General features: G+C 44.7%; 1 protein-coding gene across 2 annotated transcripts; it reads right to left on the bottom strand.

The window, feature by feature from the left end:
- Positions 1–645: 645 nt before the first annotated feature.
- Positions 646–9769, bottom strand: LOC120734635 (CD48 antigen-like). 2 transcript variants are annotated; one of them, XR_005696055.1, is made up of 6 exons: positions 8826–9769; positions 7900–8193; positions 6855–6962; positions 6707–6762; positions 3714–5893; positions 646–3630 (listed from the first exon to the last, which is right to left on the bottom strand). XR_005696055.1 is itself a non-coding variant. In XM_040033565.1 (5 exons), the coding sequence occupies exons 1-5, from the start codon at positions 9040–9042 to the stop codon at positions 5828–5830; spliced, it is 741 nt and encodes a 246-aa protein (XP_039889499.1). In that variant the 5' UTR covers positions 9043–9769; the 3' UTR covers positions 646–5827. The 2 variants fall into 2 exon arrangements, 1 of the variants encoding a protein (XP_039889499.1); XM_040033565.1 differs by having other exon boundaries at positions 646–5893.
- Between the last annotated feature and the right edge of the window lie 6917 nt (positions 9770–16686).

Here is a 16686-nt window from a genome sequence, read left to right as displayed (position 1 = left end):
CCATGCATTCATCTTCAGTAGGCTTGATTACTGTAACAGCATCTTTACAGGTCTACCTAAAAAATCAGTCAGACAACTACAGCTCATTCAGAACTCTGCTGCTCGAGTCCTCACTAAGACCAAAAAAGTGGACCACATCAGTCCAGCTCTGAGGTCTTTACACTGGCTGCCTGTCCGTCAGAGGATAGACTTTAAAGTTCTGATGCTGGCCTATAAAGCTCTGAATGGTTTAGGACCAAAATACATCAGTGACCTCCTGACCCAGTATGAACCTTACAGATGCCTCAGGTCATCTGGATCCGGTCTTTTATCAGTTCTGAGAGTCAGAACCAGACATGGAGAAGCTGCATTCAGCTTTTATGCTCCATATATTTGGAACAAACTCCCAGAAAGCCTCAGATCAGCTGAAACACTCAGTTTATTTAAATCCAGGTTGAAGACTCACCTATTTTCAGCTGCATTTGAATAAAGCACCAAATCCACACTTAAGCTTAAATTTCAAAAGTTACATTTTAACTACTGATTTTATCTACTGTTCTGATTTTATCTACTGTTTTGATTTTTGATTTTATATACTGTTTTGTTTGTTTGTTTGTTAGTTTTTTTGTTTGCTTGTTTTAATCAATTTTAAATCGTGCTTTTTATTTGTTTTTGTTTTTAATGTCTCTGTAAAGCACTTTGAATCACCTTGTTGTTGAATTGTGCTATATAAATAAACTTGCCTTGCCTTGCCTTATTTCGTTCCACCGTCCTCAGGAGGGCCGCTCTGGTGGCACGCCGTGCCTTCCGACAGCGCCGCATGTGGAGCTGGACAATTCCCCCTTAGTGACGGAGAGGAGCGGGGGCTGATAGCCCAAGGATGCCTCGAATGGAGATACTGCAGTGGCTGCTGACGTGCTGGAATTGGGAGCATATTCCACCCACGCAAGCTGCTCGCTCCAAGTCGCCTGGTTGGATGAGACGACACAACGCAGCATTGCTTCCAGCTCCTGATTAGCTCGTTCTGTCTGACTGTTGGTTTGAGGATGGAATCCCGATGACAGGCTAACCTGGGCCCTCAGCTCTGCACAGAACTCCTTCCACACCCAGGAAGTGAACTGGGGACCCTGGTCAGAGACGATGTCCAGGATGTCCAGAGGGATGCCGTGGAGCCAGAACACATGCTGGGTGAGCAGCTGAGCAGTCTCCAGGGCAGATGGAAGCTTCGGTAGGGCCACAAAGTGGGCTGCCTTGGAAAACCGGTCAATGATCGTGGGTACAACAGTGTTACCTGAGGATGGAGGCAGTAACGTGACAAAGTCCAGTGCAATGTGGGACCAGAGACGCTTGGGTACAGGCAACAGGTGTAGGAGGCCCGCGGGCGGTGAATTCCTGGAGCCACGCGACTCAGGTGCAAAATGGCGTGACAGCGCGTCTGCTTTGGTGTTGCGAGACCCAGGTCTGTATGTGATGGTGAGATTGAAACGAGTGAGGAACAGGGCCCACCTGGCATGCTGAGCGTTGAGGCACTTTGTCGCTCTGAGGTACGCCAAGTTCTTATGGTCAGTCCTCACCACAGGGTACTTGCTCCCCTCCAGCCAATGCCGCCACTCCTCCAGGGCCAGTTTCAACCTGCACCGGTGCCTACAAAAACAGACGTTTGAGCTGTGCGAATGCCTGTTGGGTGCCCGGAGACCACTGAAACTGCAACTTGGGAGAGGTGAAGCTAGTCAGAGGCAAGGCAATCTTGCTGAAATTGCAAATAAAGCGCCTGTAAAAGTTAGTAAACCCCAGGAACTTCTGCAACACCTTGCGGCTCTTGGGTTCTGGACATCAACCACTGCCTTGACCTTTGCTGGATCCGGATGCAGCCGCCCCTACTCAACAATGAACCCAAGGAACGAAACCGTCGGGACATGAAACTCACACTTTTCTGCCTTAACAAATAGGCAATTCTCCAACAGGCGCTGCAGTACGAGGCTTACATGCTTCACATGTTCCGCCTGGTTCCGGGAGAAAACAAGAATGTCTTCTAGGTAGATGAAAGCACAGTGGTTAATTAAATCCCGCAATACATCATTAATCAAGGCCTGGAAAACGGCAGGGGCATTGGTGAGCCCAAAAGGCATCACCAGGTATCCAAAGATCCCAAGATGGGTGTGAAACGCCGTCTTCCATTCATCACCCTTGCGGATTCACACCAGGTGGTAAGCATTAAGGAGGTCCAGCTTGGAAAAGATCGTGGCTCCCTGAAGGAGCTCAGAGGCAGATGCAAGCAGAGGGGATACTTGTTCTTAACTGTGATCTTATTTAGTCCCCGGAAATCTATGCAAGGCCGAAGAGTCTTATCCTTCTTCAATGGGTAGGCCCAATTCGCGAGCTAGCTATTCATCCAGAAAGCACTGCTCAGCTCCAGAATCAATCAGCGCAACACACGGGTTCGTGAGGGATCGAAAAATCACCTTGGCCGGACAACTGAGGTGGGGGATAGTGTTAGCAGTAGCACCCATCAGTATTCCCACTGCTACTGACGGGCAGACTCTTTTACTTTCTTCGGGCAGGTATCGGCCAAGTGTCCCCTTTTCCCACACACAAAGCACTGACCCATGCGCTGCTTTCTTCTCCAGTTAGTGGCACTAAACCGGGCTCATCCGAGCTGCATAGGCTCCTCCTCCTCCTCCACTTCTCGCCACTGAGCAGCAGGCATTCCAATTTGGACACTAGCGCCCCCTGCCGGCCGCCGCCCTTCTCCTGCCCGTTTCCTAAATTCTCTTATATGATCAACTAGCTGAATATACATATTGATCAAGGCATTAGAGTCTTGGGTAGTTCTTTAGGTGCCAACTCACGTTTGATATTTTCATTCAGGCAGTTCTGGAAGGCTCCCAGGAGCGCATTCTCCGCCCAGCGAGTCTCCTCGGCCATGAGTGTGGCACAGAAATCTGCCACACTCTTACATCCCTGCTTCAGGGTAAACAAACGATTAGCCACACTATCCGGGCTAGACCCTTTATCAAACACACAGCGGAATTTGCTCATAAAGTCTTGATAGGAGATATTAGGTTGAACATTCAGTACTGCTTGTGCCCACTGCAGCGCCCGACTAGTCATTAATTCCACCATAAGAGTAATCTTTGTGCAATCTGAGCTGTAAGCTTGCATCTGCTGTCTGAAACAAGGGACATTGCGTCAAAACCCCTCTACTCAGGTCTCCATCAAACTTCTCTGGAACTGACAATGTGTGTTCTCGCCTAGGTGGTGGTGGTGGTGGTGAAGTAGGTAGTGGGCCGGCAGCGGCCATACTATCTGACAGAGTAGACAGTGGAGCTTTAGCAGAAGTGCCGGGAGCAGTGAGTAACATACCTTGAAGGTCTGATAACACCTGTTGTGTCGCTGTCTGTTCTTTCATAAAATGTCTCATGTTTTCGTGGCGGTCCAAAACTTCGCCCTGAACCGAGAGTTCAGGCTGACGGGATTAGAGTCCACTGAGTCCATGACTGGCTGGAGAATTCTGTCACGGATGGAAAACAGTGCAAAACAGTGGTTATAAATGTCCTCCTTCCCGTGCTCTGACTGTGCGTGGTAGCGAATATCCATTCCTCCTCCAGGTGTCTCCTTGTGCTCGTGAATCTCCTCCGTCCCTGTTCCTAGCTGCACACAGAACAGCGAACAGTTAATCATTGAGCTGACAACACTTTGCAACCCGAACGGTTCGTGGATACTACCAGGCTTACTGCAATACTCCAGTGCTGTCTGTCGCTCAGCCACACCATTAAATAGTCCTGCCTAAGATGGCGGATGATTAACAGCAACTGGTGGATGAATCAGTCGCAGGTGAAGCACCTCAGAGCAGCAGCGCTTCTGGGTCGGAGGTCCCTCGTTGCCCTACGACATCCATAAACAATCACCACGGAGCCGGAGAGAAACAGAGCAAAGGAGAGGAAAACATGCACACATAAACACAGGCAGGTCGACCGGTCGGGGGACCAGCTGACCCTGACACTTAGTGCCTCCCTTCTGTCTGTGCTAGTGCTAGTGCCCTATCTGTACTGTGTTAATTGATTTATGTTGATTTTCTGTTTTATTGTGAAGCACTTTGGTGTGCCTTTGGGTTTTTAAATGTGCTATATAAATAAAACTGTATTGTATTTTATTGTAAAACCACTGAACCCTAAACTCAAATATCTAATCAAATACAAAAGATTTTTTTAATTAAAGAAAATACACATTCTCCCCTTCAGCAGGAAGTGGTGGTGCGGTCCAGTTATATGAAGCAAGTAAAGAAACAAAGGTTAGTCAAAAATCAAACAAAGTAATGAACTGGCGTGAATACATAAGTAAACTAAAAATGTGCACTTACAAATAGAACAAATGTATCAAAACCAATCAATAAACCTATTGGAAACTAAAGTGTATTATTGTGTTCAAATGAAAAAACAAAACAAAACAAAAAAACCCATAAGAGTTACCCACTTTAGAGTGTGGCCATGGGTTTGGCCATCACAGTCGCTGAAACATGTCCTGGGGGAATTTTCAGCATTCACTTTGCTTTAACATTGTTACTTTGTTACATTACTTGTTACACTGAAGCTGTTTTCGAATGCAGCCTCAGTGCTGACTGATTCATAAAAAGACTTTATAAATAATTAGTCACTGATCATTGATAATAGAAGTTTATTGAAGGTGTATCTATCCCATAATACAACAGAATTCAGAAATACATGTTTTAAAAAAAAGAGTTTTAAAAAAGTAAAACCACATAAATTCTAAAATATATTTGAAAATTTGTAAAACATGAAGGCATCAAAAGCACCTGAGGAGCTAACGCAGCTCTGTGTTTGCAGCAGCAGGCAGGGTCAATAGCAGAGAATAGAAAATGTGTGAGTTACTCAGTTTGCCCTGAAAAGTTTTTATATTTATGTATTAGTAACAGAAACATAGTTTATAAAGAGCAGCTAACTAAACTTCTCTTTATATTGGTGCAGCCTCTCAGTCTTACAGTAACTGTCCTCATATACGTTATTATAAAGAACAAATACAAACATCATCCAAATAATCTGAAGTTAAACCAGATAGAGCACTAAAAATGTAGCCAAACAAAAATATGTTTAACATTGACACAAAAAGACACTCGTACATGTTGTACACACAAAGAGAACGGGATTCATTCTTTGATTACTGTTAAAAAGTTATTTTCTCCGCAAAAATAAGTGCACCTGCAAAATTACTATCAGATTATGAAGTGTGCACATTAATCATTTTTATGTAGGTAATTGTTATGTGGCTTTAATTTGAACATGTTAACATAATGCAACAACAAAGAAAACAATTAATTGTAATTAAAAACTTAACATGTTCAAAAAGGAGGATGAAAAAGTGTAAGCTTGTTTAATCATCACCTTTCTCTTCCTGTTTTTGTCGTATGCTTTTTTAAATTCTTCCTTACAACTTGTTACCCTTACTTGGTTTTATAACCCCAGTAACACACCAACAGATAAACATTGTGCACACACACACACACACACACACACACAGTGTGTAAATAGTGGGTGAGAACACCTGGTCGAAGCCCCGCCTCCTCCCTGTACTGCTTTCAGACACAAAGATATCATTCAACACAACTTGTTTATGTTACAGTCAGGAGTTAGAACATGACACGCTAGTCCACTTAGACATAAATTTAAAATTACACCAGGTGTTTTAAAATATAATTCAGCAGTCTGGTCAAAGGTGCACTGGAACATAAGTCACCACATTAATAAAATAATTTTTTATTATTATTTTTTTGCCATCTTTAGTCTAATTTTGGGCCATTGGGGTGTCTGTGAGCTGTTACTTTGATGACGTCTCACTTATCATTTCTTGTTCCATAGTTTTGTTCTCTGCTGTCTATGAACAGAGGCTCATTACTGCCCTGAAAAAGAACATAAAGTCCCCGTTACACATTTCACGTCTCACCCTCCAGATCACATGAATACAATCACCAAAACAAAGTGCTCGTGAGACACTGAGCTCATTTCTCAGTGCCCTGCAGTCACCAAACTAAATGTAACTGTGGGACATTTATCACAGATTTGTTTTTAGTAACAGACGTTTTTTCCTTCACCAAAACATGTGAGTAATGAACGTTTGTTAAATTAAACGTTCTAGCCAAAGAGCAGAGGAAGTTCATATCACACAAAAGAAGCTGCAGCAGACTCTTAGAGAGCAGAAACAACACAGGGACTCGTCTACAGGACTTAGAGCAGGTCACATGTTGTGTTGTGCTTTACTCGTTGTCTTGCAGAGTTTACAGTTGAACACCTTTGTGTTCCCTAAAAGGCACAGCAGTATCAGCCCACCCTGCACATAGCTCGCTGAATATCACCGTCAGGGGCGTGGCCTCTCTGACTGACAGGTGGCTGCTAGCTGTCTGCTAGGCTACGTCTCAGCTGACCTGGCAGTAGATGGTGAACATGCCCTCAAAGTCCCTGTGACACATCGAAGAATAGTCCTGCATTTGTACCGTGAACCCACAGCAGGTGGACTTCATGTGTCGTTCTTTTTCTAAACCAGAATATTTGCTGGACTGAGGTTTAGTCTGAAGAAGTTTATTTTTGTGTGAGAAAGAGCAACTGTGGAAAATATGCCAACCTGAGTTTCATTAAATGCAGTTGTTTTCATGTGTGAAAACAACTGCATTTAATGGAAAGACTGACCAAGTTTGATATGAAACAGAGGAGGATACCTGGAGGTTTTGGTTGTTGGTGAGTTGTTCTCGCATCTCAAAACAAGAGTTATTATCTAGATAAGAAATAAAGAACAAATGTGTGTAACAGGAAATTTTTTAAGTAAAAGATAATCATGATGAATAGCAAAGATTTACATCCACATACTTCCTGAATTTCTCTTTCTTTGCCTGTAGCAAAGAGCAACAGCAACAATCACCAGGACCACTGCAAGAAGCGCTCCCACAATCACTCCATAAATCCATCCTGTGACACCTGTAAACAAATTCAAATATTAGTTTTACTCTTCTTTCAGGTGTTAATGATACAGATATGATTAAAACTAGTTTGAGTTTAATAAAGTTCAGTTTTAAACTGAGATGATTTTCATGTCGTTCACACACTCAGTTACACAACAACAGGAAACCTGTTTCTCATAAAGTCACAAGATGAAGGGACAACAAACATCAATCACTGAACCCTGCATGTTCACTGAACCCACAAAAGTTGTGACGAAGATTAATTTTAATAATAAAAATCAATAAATAATTTCATACTTTTGGACATTTGATCATTCAAATCAGCTTCAAATGGATGTTTAATCACCTGCGATGGACCACTGGTTTAAATATGCCATATAAATGAACTGATATGACAATTTGAATGGATCTTCCGTGACACGCCCACTCTGGATGCTTCTGTATCGATGAATAAGTGCAAAGTGCACTGAAGGCACCCAACAAAAGTAAATATGGAAAAAAATATGTTCATGACAATCAAACATTGTTAGTTTGAGAAAGTGAAAATATTTAAATAACTTCTGAAAAGATTTTGATTACTTTAGTCCTTAGTCACAGTATAGTAAAAACAGGATGCAACCGTCTGATAGGAATAAAAAAACATCAGGTCACCCTCTGACTGCACTGACATTTTTTTGTCTTTGGTAAACTGATTGAAAGGAGCTGCAGCACTGTCAACATCTCACCATCGAACTCAGAGTGACTGTCACTGTCTCAGACAGGTCACAGGAGATTTGACAGTCACTGCTGGTCTGCTTTACAGATCGTCCCACACAGTGAGCTGAAGACAGTCTGCACAGATGAGTAATGCTGCAATTACATTACTCCCTCCCTCACAAGTTTGCTGCTTTTGTTAAATGGACCGGTCCTTACACAGCACCTTCCCACTCAAGAGAGAGAGAGAGAGAGAGTACCTGTGTCATGAGCTGAACACCACAGTCTGGAGTTGAGGGCAGCAGTCTTGTTACTGACAGGGTTTTCTGCCCTGCAGGTGTAGATGGATTCATTCTTTCTCTGGATCTCCAGAGTGAGGGTTAGGTTGATGGAGACATCTGGGTCACTAGTCTGCATTATAATCTCACTTCCTCTGTACCATGACAGGGTGACATTGTCTGAATTCTCTACCCAACATCTTGCAGAGCAGATCCCACTGGTCTTTGCTGTAATGTCGGTCTGTGCTTCAGTGATGTGTGGAACAGAAACAGGATCTAAGAAGGAAAGTGCTGCTGTTGAATTGTACCTGAACATTCACATGATTAGATTACATGTGTGACGTCAGCATTTAAAACAGGTTTTACAGGTTCAACAACAACAAGAGTCATTGTTAAAGTGGTATAACTGCAAAACACAAGATCTCTAGTTTTCCAACTACTTTCCAGTTCTAAGGAACTCTTCCCAAGAGAAAGGTCTTCAACATGCTAAAACCATTGTACCCTGGTCCGACCCCCTGCCCTCACTGACCACAGCTTCCATATTTTAACCCCTTTTAAAGGAAACCAACCTGATCTTATATACTTGCTGATCTTACACTTTGTTTAAAGGCTAAACATGCTTTTCTGTGAGGGACATCTAATCTGTATTCTTATTTCAACACACACTTTTATAAACAGCCTTTGAGCATCTACTGGTGTCTGTGATGCTCCAGGATTACAGTATGAATTAAGGGTGATACTTTCATAGCTGTTTTTTTCTTCAGATCACTGAAATATCCATGAATAAGGGTCTTTTATCTCTATGCATCACATCTTTGACTATGTGTTAAGTTTTGAGATCTCTGCAGTAGCCTGTATCTGCATTAAAACCATGCTTCCCAGTACTGACACAAAGAACATTTACTCACCATAGACAGTGATGAAAAATTTTCTAATTTTGTCCAGGAACCCATCTATCAGTATCCTGACACAGTAACTCCCAGCAAGGTTTTTGGTTATGCCGATGAAGGTGAGCTCTCCACTGTACGGGTTCAGCTGCAGATGCCCTTCAAAGCTTTCATTAATAGAGGTCATATTATTCTCAAACCGAAGTATGGGCTCTCCATCACAGCGTTCACCCTGCATCCATCTGACTTTCGGATTTTGCAGTTGCACGCTTACTTTAGGGTCCAGAGTGACATCGTTCCCCTCCAGAACATTAACACAAATAACCGGATTATCTGGATGTCAAAGAAATCACAAAAATGCACAAAGAAAATTGTTGTTTCACTATTATTTTAGAATTTTGTGGCAGCACAAATTCTCAAAAATAGAAGCAGACAGTTAAAATATACAGTTATAACTATACAGACATAGATAGATAGATCAAACTCTGTCTGTGAAGCTGGATTTAAGAAATAAGACCTTAAGGTCAAAGTTTTAAAATGACGTGATGTCATGTGGTTGGTTGGTTGCGGCTAATAGACTTAGTTTATGTTAGCTAACTAGTGAAAGAATCGATAACTCAGAGGAAAATAAAGATATTAAAACTAAACATCAGTGAAAGGGGATCACTTTAGTGCTGCAACAATGACTTTATGTTAAACTGAGGATATACTGTCCACTTTACTGTCTGTCTCTTTAGCAGTTAGTGGCTGTTCACTGTTTGGCTAGCTGCACTCAAACAAGAAAATCCAGCTGTAATGTTTGGGTTTGTAAAACACTTTATAAATGACGACAGTGTGGGGGAGAGCCTGTTGGAGCCAGGTCACAGGTGGTTCACCGGACTAACCGAACCAAACAGAAATGCATTTCATGCTTATTTTTATGATCTTTAGAGATTTTTTTTTTTTTGCCATTTGGTAACATCTCTGGAGCACGCAGGGGCTTTGTGAGGCTTATCCTGATCACAAATGTTAGGATGAGATAAGATAAGATAAGATAAGATAAGATAAGATAAGATAAGATAAGATAAGATAGAACTTTATTAATCCCTCGGGTGGGTTCCTCTGGGAAATTCGGTTTCCAAAAGCACAGCACCGACAGAAGTTACAGTTACAGAATATTATATATATATACACACACACACATACACACACACACACACATATATAAATACAGAGACATATATAAATAAAATATACGAAGGGGATAAATAGAATAAATAGGAATAAAAATAAAAATACAAGTGAATTGCACATTTCAAGTATTGAGGTCTATTGCACCGTTGACTATTAACAAAAGTATTGCACAGTGAGGTGAAGAGGCACTACAGATTAGTTGTTCCCCCTCCTTTGTCCTCCTGTCTCCCCTCCCTCTCCCCTCCAGAGAGGAGTTAAACAGTCTGATGGCGTGTGGGACAAAGGAGTTTTTAAGTCTGTTGGTTCTTGTCTTGGGGAGAAGCAACCTGTCACTGAACAGACTCCTGTGGTTGTTTACGGCCGTGTGCAGAGGATGCCCAGCATTGTCCATAATGTCCAGCAGTTTCTTTAGTGTCCTTTTCTCTGCCACTGTCACCAGAGTGTCCAGCTTCATGCCGACCACAGAGCCAGCCTTCCTGATCAGTTTCTCCAGCCTGGATGAGTCCTTCTTTGCTGTGCTGCTCCCCCAGCACAGTGATAACTGAAAGATATCCTGGTGTACTGAACAAACATGGTAGTTCAGAGCCCAAGTGATCTGACACACCTGCTAATCTGAGAACCTGCGAATGGAACACTCTGCTCTGTTTGTAGGTGCTCGTTTTTAACGTGTGTTTGGACATTTCAGTGTGGCCACAAGACTTTGTGATTGAATTGTGAAGATGCATTCTACTGCGCAAAATTGATCAGCCTCGACGGTGAAGTTGGTGATTGAGATGTCATTTGTATATACGTTTCTGTGAAGGGGGCGCTGTCAATTGGTGTTCGCTCTCTCTGCGGTAGAGTATCACTTCCAGTTCCTGATCCAAAACACAGTCCGAATTCATGGGCTGCATCATGAGGCCGCATTTGTAGGCCGATTACGATTACGTCACAGTGACGCATCAAAGGCTGTCCAAATTCGTAGACTCCACCGAATGGAGCCGACAACCGCGTCCTTCTTTTCCCCGAATTTGAAGGATGGGTCGGATGTATCCTTCGTGGTCCACCATATCCCAGAATTCATAGCGCGGCCCAGCCAATTCAAGTTTCCAACAATGGCGGCCGCTACTAAGTTTTAATATTACTCTTATTAATCTTTCTGGGTCACAAAATAAACTTTGAAGATATTTTCAGGAGAGAATGTAGCTGTGTAAACTTCAAATATCTGCTCAAGACATATATTTGTAAAAGTGCTCCGACGTTTTCAGAGACGTCTGTTCCTGCTCAAACACAGTGGCGTTTTTGAGTAGTTTATCTGCTTAGCAATGTAATTAAAAACTGTTAGATACATTCTTTTTTCATAGTATAATTTTCACGTGCTTCATCCGAAGCACACTTTCTGTGTACTCACTACTAACTTATAGCCAAAGTATTCACCTACTGTGTTTTTACTGTTTCGCTAGCTTAGCTTAGCTCATAGGCAACTCGCTAGCAGCATGGCCTCTTCACTTGTCCCTCCTGCACTTTCCTGCTCATTGTGTCAGATGTTTAGTTACTCCTCGGTCTCCTTTAGCAGTAATGATATCTGTAACAAATGTAGCATATTTGCAGCTCTGGAGGCCAGGATTACTGAATTGGAGACTCGGCTTCGCACCTTTCATTCACTGTTACGGCTGTGGCCATAAGAACACTGTGTGGGCTGTTTTGTTCTGTGTTCTTTACTGTCCTTATGACTCTTTGCAGGTCCCTCCCCTAATGAAGAGTAGTGAGCAGCTGATTGGACCGTGGAACAGGTGACCGCGTTCAAAAAGCCGCTCTGACAGCTCCCGCCGGGGAGAGAGAGAGAGTGGAGCGAGCGAGTAGCTTGGCAGCCGACGCGGTCCTGACCCTGGTTTTCCAGCCTATACTTTTACTGTGTATTTGTGTGAGCGTGATCTGTGAAAGCCGCTCTTGGTGCATTAACTTAGTGCTTAGGCACTCATAACGAACACACTGTTCGAACATAAGAGTGTCCATAAGTGCACGAGGCACCAGGACGCTCTAGGCCGTAGGTCGATGATCGATTTTGTAATCGTATCACCAGACCTGCGACCAACGTGTAGTGAGGGTGTGCTGGGAACGTCTAGCAGAGGCCCCAGTCCGCGAGATCTTCAACGCACACCTCCGGCAGAGCTTCAACAGCATTCCGAGGGAGACTGGGGACATTGAGTCCGAATGGACCATGTTCAGCGTCTCCATTGCCGAAGCTGCTGCATTGAGCTGTGGCCGCAAGGTGGTTGGTGCCTGCCGTGGTGGTAATCCCCGAACCAAATGGTGGACACCAGAGGTGAAGGGAGCCACCAGGCTGAAGAAGGAGTCCTATCGGGCTTGGTTAGCCTGTGGGACTCCGGAGGCAGCCGACAGGTATCGACAGGCCAAGCGGAATGCGGCTCGGGCAGTGGCTGAAGCAAAAACTCGGGTGTGGGAGGAGTTCGGAGAGGCCATGGAAAAAGACTTTCGGACTGCCTCGAAGAGATTCTGGCAAACCGTCAGGCGTCTCTGGAGGGGAAAGCGGTGCTCTACCTGCACTGTGTATAGTGCTGGCGGAGCGCTGCTGACGTCGACTGAGAAAATTGTCAGGCGGTGGAAGGAATACTTCGAGGACCTCCTTAATCCCACTGACACGTCTTCCGAGGAGGAAGCAGAGTCTGGGGATGAGGGGAATGACCCGCCAACTTCCGGGGGCGAGGTCACTGAGGCAGTTAAACAACTCCTTGGTGGCAGAGCCCCTGGTGTTGATGAGGTCCGCCCTGAGTTCCTGAAGGCTCTGGACGTTGTAGGGCTGTCCTGATTGACACGCCTCTGCAATGTTGCGTGGAGATCAGGGGCAGTACCTGTGGACTGGCAGACCAGGGTGGTGGTCCCCATCTTTAAGAAGGGAGACCGGAGGGTGTGTTCCAACTACAGGGGGATCACACTCCTCAGCCTCCCTGGGAAAGTCTATGCCAGGGTGCTGGAAAGGAGAGTTCGTCCGCTAGTCGAACCTCGGATACAGGAGGAACAATGCGGTTTTCGTCGTGGTCGCGGAACACTGGACCAGCTCTTTATCCTCTCGAGGATACTTGAGGGTGCATGGGAGTTTGCCCAACCAGTCTACATGTGTTTTGTGGACTTGGAGAAGGCATTCGACCGTGTCCCTCGGGGTGTCCTGTGGGAGGTGTTGCGGGAGTATGGGGTGTCTGGCCCATTGCTACGGGCCATTCGATCCCTATACAACCGTTGTAAGAGCTTGGTTCGCATTGCCGGCAATAAGTCGGACCCGTTCCCGGTGGGTGATGGGCTCCGCCAGGGCTGCCCTTTGTCTCCGGTTGTGTTCATAATTTTTATGGACAGGATTTCTAGGCGCAGCCAAGTGGCGGAGGGCTTTCGCTTTGGTGGCCTCAGAATCTCATCTCTGATTTTTGCGGATGATGTGGTTCTGTTGGCTTCATCGGGTGAGTGCCTCCAGCTCGCACTGGAACGGTTCGCAGCCGAGTGTGAAGCAGCGGGAATGAGGATCAGCACCTCCAAATCTGAGGCCATGGTTCTCAGCCGGAAAAGGGTGGAGTGCCCACTCCGGGTCGGGGATGAGTTCCTGCCCCAAGTGGAGGAGTTCAAGTATCTCGGGGTCTTGTTCGCGAGTGATGGGAGAAGGGAGCCGGAGATCGACAGACGGATTGGGGCTGCAGCTGCAGTAATGCAGACGCTGCACCGGTCTGTCGTGGTGAAGAGGGAGCTGAGTGTAAAAGCGAAGCTCTCAATTTACCGGTCGATCTACATCCCTACCCTCACCTATGGCCACGAGCTGTGGGTAGTGACCGAAAGAACGAGATCGCGGATACAAGCGGCAGAAATGAGCTTCCTCCGAAGGGTGGCTGGCCTCTCCCTTAGAGATAGAGTGAGAAGTTCGGCCATCCGGGAGGGGCTCAGAGTAGAGCAGCTGCTGCTCCACATCGAAAGGAGCCAGCTGAGGTGGTTCGGGCATCTGATAAGGATGCCCCCTGGGCGCCTCCTGGGTGAGGTGTTCCAGGCATGTCCCACCGGGAGGAGGCCCCGGGGCAGACCCAGGACACGCTGGAGAGATTATATCTCTCGGCTGGCCTGGATACGCCTTGGTGTTCCCCCGGATAAGGTGGAGGAGGTGGCTGGGGAGAGGGAGGTCTGGGCCTCTTTCCTTAGGCTGCTGCCCCCGCGCCCCGGCCTCGGATAAAGCGGATGAAGATGGATGGATGGATGGATTTTGGCCTGGGTTCACCCTGGAGCTGTGCTTCATTATCTTCAATAAAATCACCTTTTTTTACTCACAACTGGTTTTGGATGTTTGGCTTGGGAACCAGGGCGGGTATTTGTCTCTCTCTCCTCCAACCTTATGTGCGTCTCTACACGCCTAGACTAGGGGCGTAACATCACCTGTAGCTAGCCAGGCCCCTGTAGCTGGTGCAGCCGAAGATAGCGTAGGCCCCGCTAGCTGTTCCCCGGCAGACCCCAAGCAGCTGGGGAAAGAGGGCGGCTGGGTGACGGTGAGGAGGAAGCATAGTCCTAAACAGAAGCCCCAGGTACCCCACCAACCCGTTCATGTGTCTAACCGTTTTTCCCCACTCGGCGACACACCCGCCGGGGGTCAAACTCTGGTAATTGGTGATTCTGTTCTCAGACATGTGAAGCTAGAGACACCAGCAACCATAGTCAACTGTCTTCCAGGGGCCAGAGCAGGCGACATTGAAGGAAATTTAAAACTGCTGGCTAAGGGTAAACGTAAATTCAGTAAAATCATAATTCACGTCGGCAGTAATGACACCCGGTTACGCCAATCGGAGGTCACTAAAATCAATATTGAATCGGTGTGTAACTTTGCCAAAACAATGTTGGACTCTGTAGTTTTCTCTGGTCCCCTCCCCAATCAGAGCAGCAGTGACATGTTTAGCCGCATGTTCTCCTTAAACTGCTGGCTGTCTGAGTGGTGCCCCAGAAACGATGTGGGCTTCATAGATAATTGGCAAACCTTCTGGAGGAAACCTGGTCTTGTTAGGAGAGACGGCATCCATCCCACTTTGGATGGAGCAGCTCCCATTTCTAGAAATATGGACAAATTTATTAAACCCCCCAAAATATGACTATCCAGAGTTGGGACCAGGAAGCAGAGTTGCAGTCTTACACGCCTCTCTGCAGCTTCTCTCCTCCTGCTACCCCCCAAAACCCCATCTCCATAGAGACTGTGTCAGCTCCCAAACAGACAAAAAACAAACTAAAAACCAGCAACAAACAACTTAAACATAAACAATTACAAAGAAAGAACAATACAGTATCCACATCTGAACCAAAGAGTAAAACAGTGAAATGTGGATTATTAAATATTAGGTCTCTCTCCTCGAAGTCTCTGTTAGTACATGACTTAATAATTGATCAACAAATTGATTTACTCTGCCTTACAGAAACCTGGTTGCAGCAGGATGATTATGTTAGTTTAAATGAATCAACACCCCCGAGTCATTCTAACTACCAGAAACCTCGAAGCACAGGCCGAGGGGGCGGTGTGGCAGCAATTTTTCACACCAGCCTATTAATTAACCAAAGACCCAGACAGACTTTTAATTCATTTGAAAGCCTGATGCTTAACATTGTCCACCCCAGCTGTGAAACTCAGAAACCAGTCTTACTTGTTATCATCTATCGTCCACCTGGGCCTTACACAGAGTTTCTGTCTGATTTCTCAGACTTTTTATCTGATTTAGTGCTCAGCTCAGATAAAATTATTATTGTGGGTGATTTTAACATCCATGTGGATGCTAAAAATGACAGCCTCAACATGGCATTTAATCTGTTATTAGACTCAATTGGTTTCTCTCAAAATGTAAAAGAACCAGCACCACTTAAATCACACTCTAGATCTTGTTTTACATTAATGGAGAGACAGTGCAGAAATAAACTGTGGCCAACTGTCAAACAAGCCCGTGACGAGGGAAAGAAGACCAAATGGATTGGTCCTGTGGCCATCATTGAGTGGTGTAAGACACACGGCATAAATAAGAGGTTATTAAAAGATCAGCAAGATGACTGAAATACTTTAAGTTCACTCTGTAAGTAACGTAACATTAACAGGTATTTCAACTACCTCAGGCCCCAATGTTACTGTTCATATTAATAATTTGGAGGCACTTGTATATTGTATTTTTGTTTGTTTTGTTTTGCTTGAAATACCTCAGGTTCATTAGGTAATATGTTTACAACCAAATATCCCTTTAAACTCTATAAAACTTTCATACCTCCAAGTTAGTGTTTCCAATACTTGGCAATCATTATTTTGGTTATGTTTGGACTTGCTTATGTTTTACAGTGTGAGTAGTTAAACATCCTACTTTTTGGTGTATAATGTTAATTTGGGTCACTTCAATGGGGAAAAGAAAAACAAATAGAGTCTGAAGACTTTACTTAGGTACTCAACATTTAGTTTTCCTGTTTGAGAGTATCTCTTTAGGTGTTTATACCTTAGCATCTTAAAATTTCTAGTTAATTTTACAGACATCCAGTTCATTATTCATTCCCTCTTCTCTATGACAGACTTACATTTCATTTCCTTAAAATACTATCCCTTAATGTTAGAGGTATTCGTGACAGTACCAAAAGAAAGTCAATTTTCATTTTCTGTAGACGGAAAAATGCTGATTTGATTTTTCTACAAGAAACTCATTCGAGTGATAAGGAGGTAAAATTC

Source organism: Simochromis diagramma, unplaced genomic scaffold (assembly GCF_900408965.1).
Source record: "Simochromis diagramma unplaced genomic scaffold, fSimDia1.1 OVJJ01000571.1, whole genome shotgun sequence".
Taxonomy (NCBI): domain Eukaryota; kingdom Metazoa; phylum Chordata; class Actinopteri; order Cichliformes; family Cichlidae; genus Simochromis; species Simochromis diagramma.
Note: the sequence above shows the minus strand (reverse complement) of the source record. Positions and strands in the feature narration are given on the sequence as shown.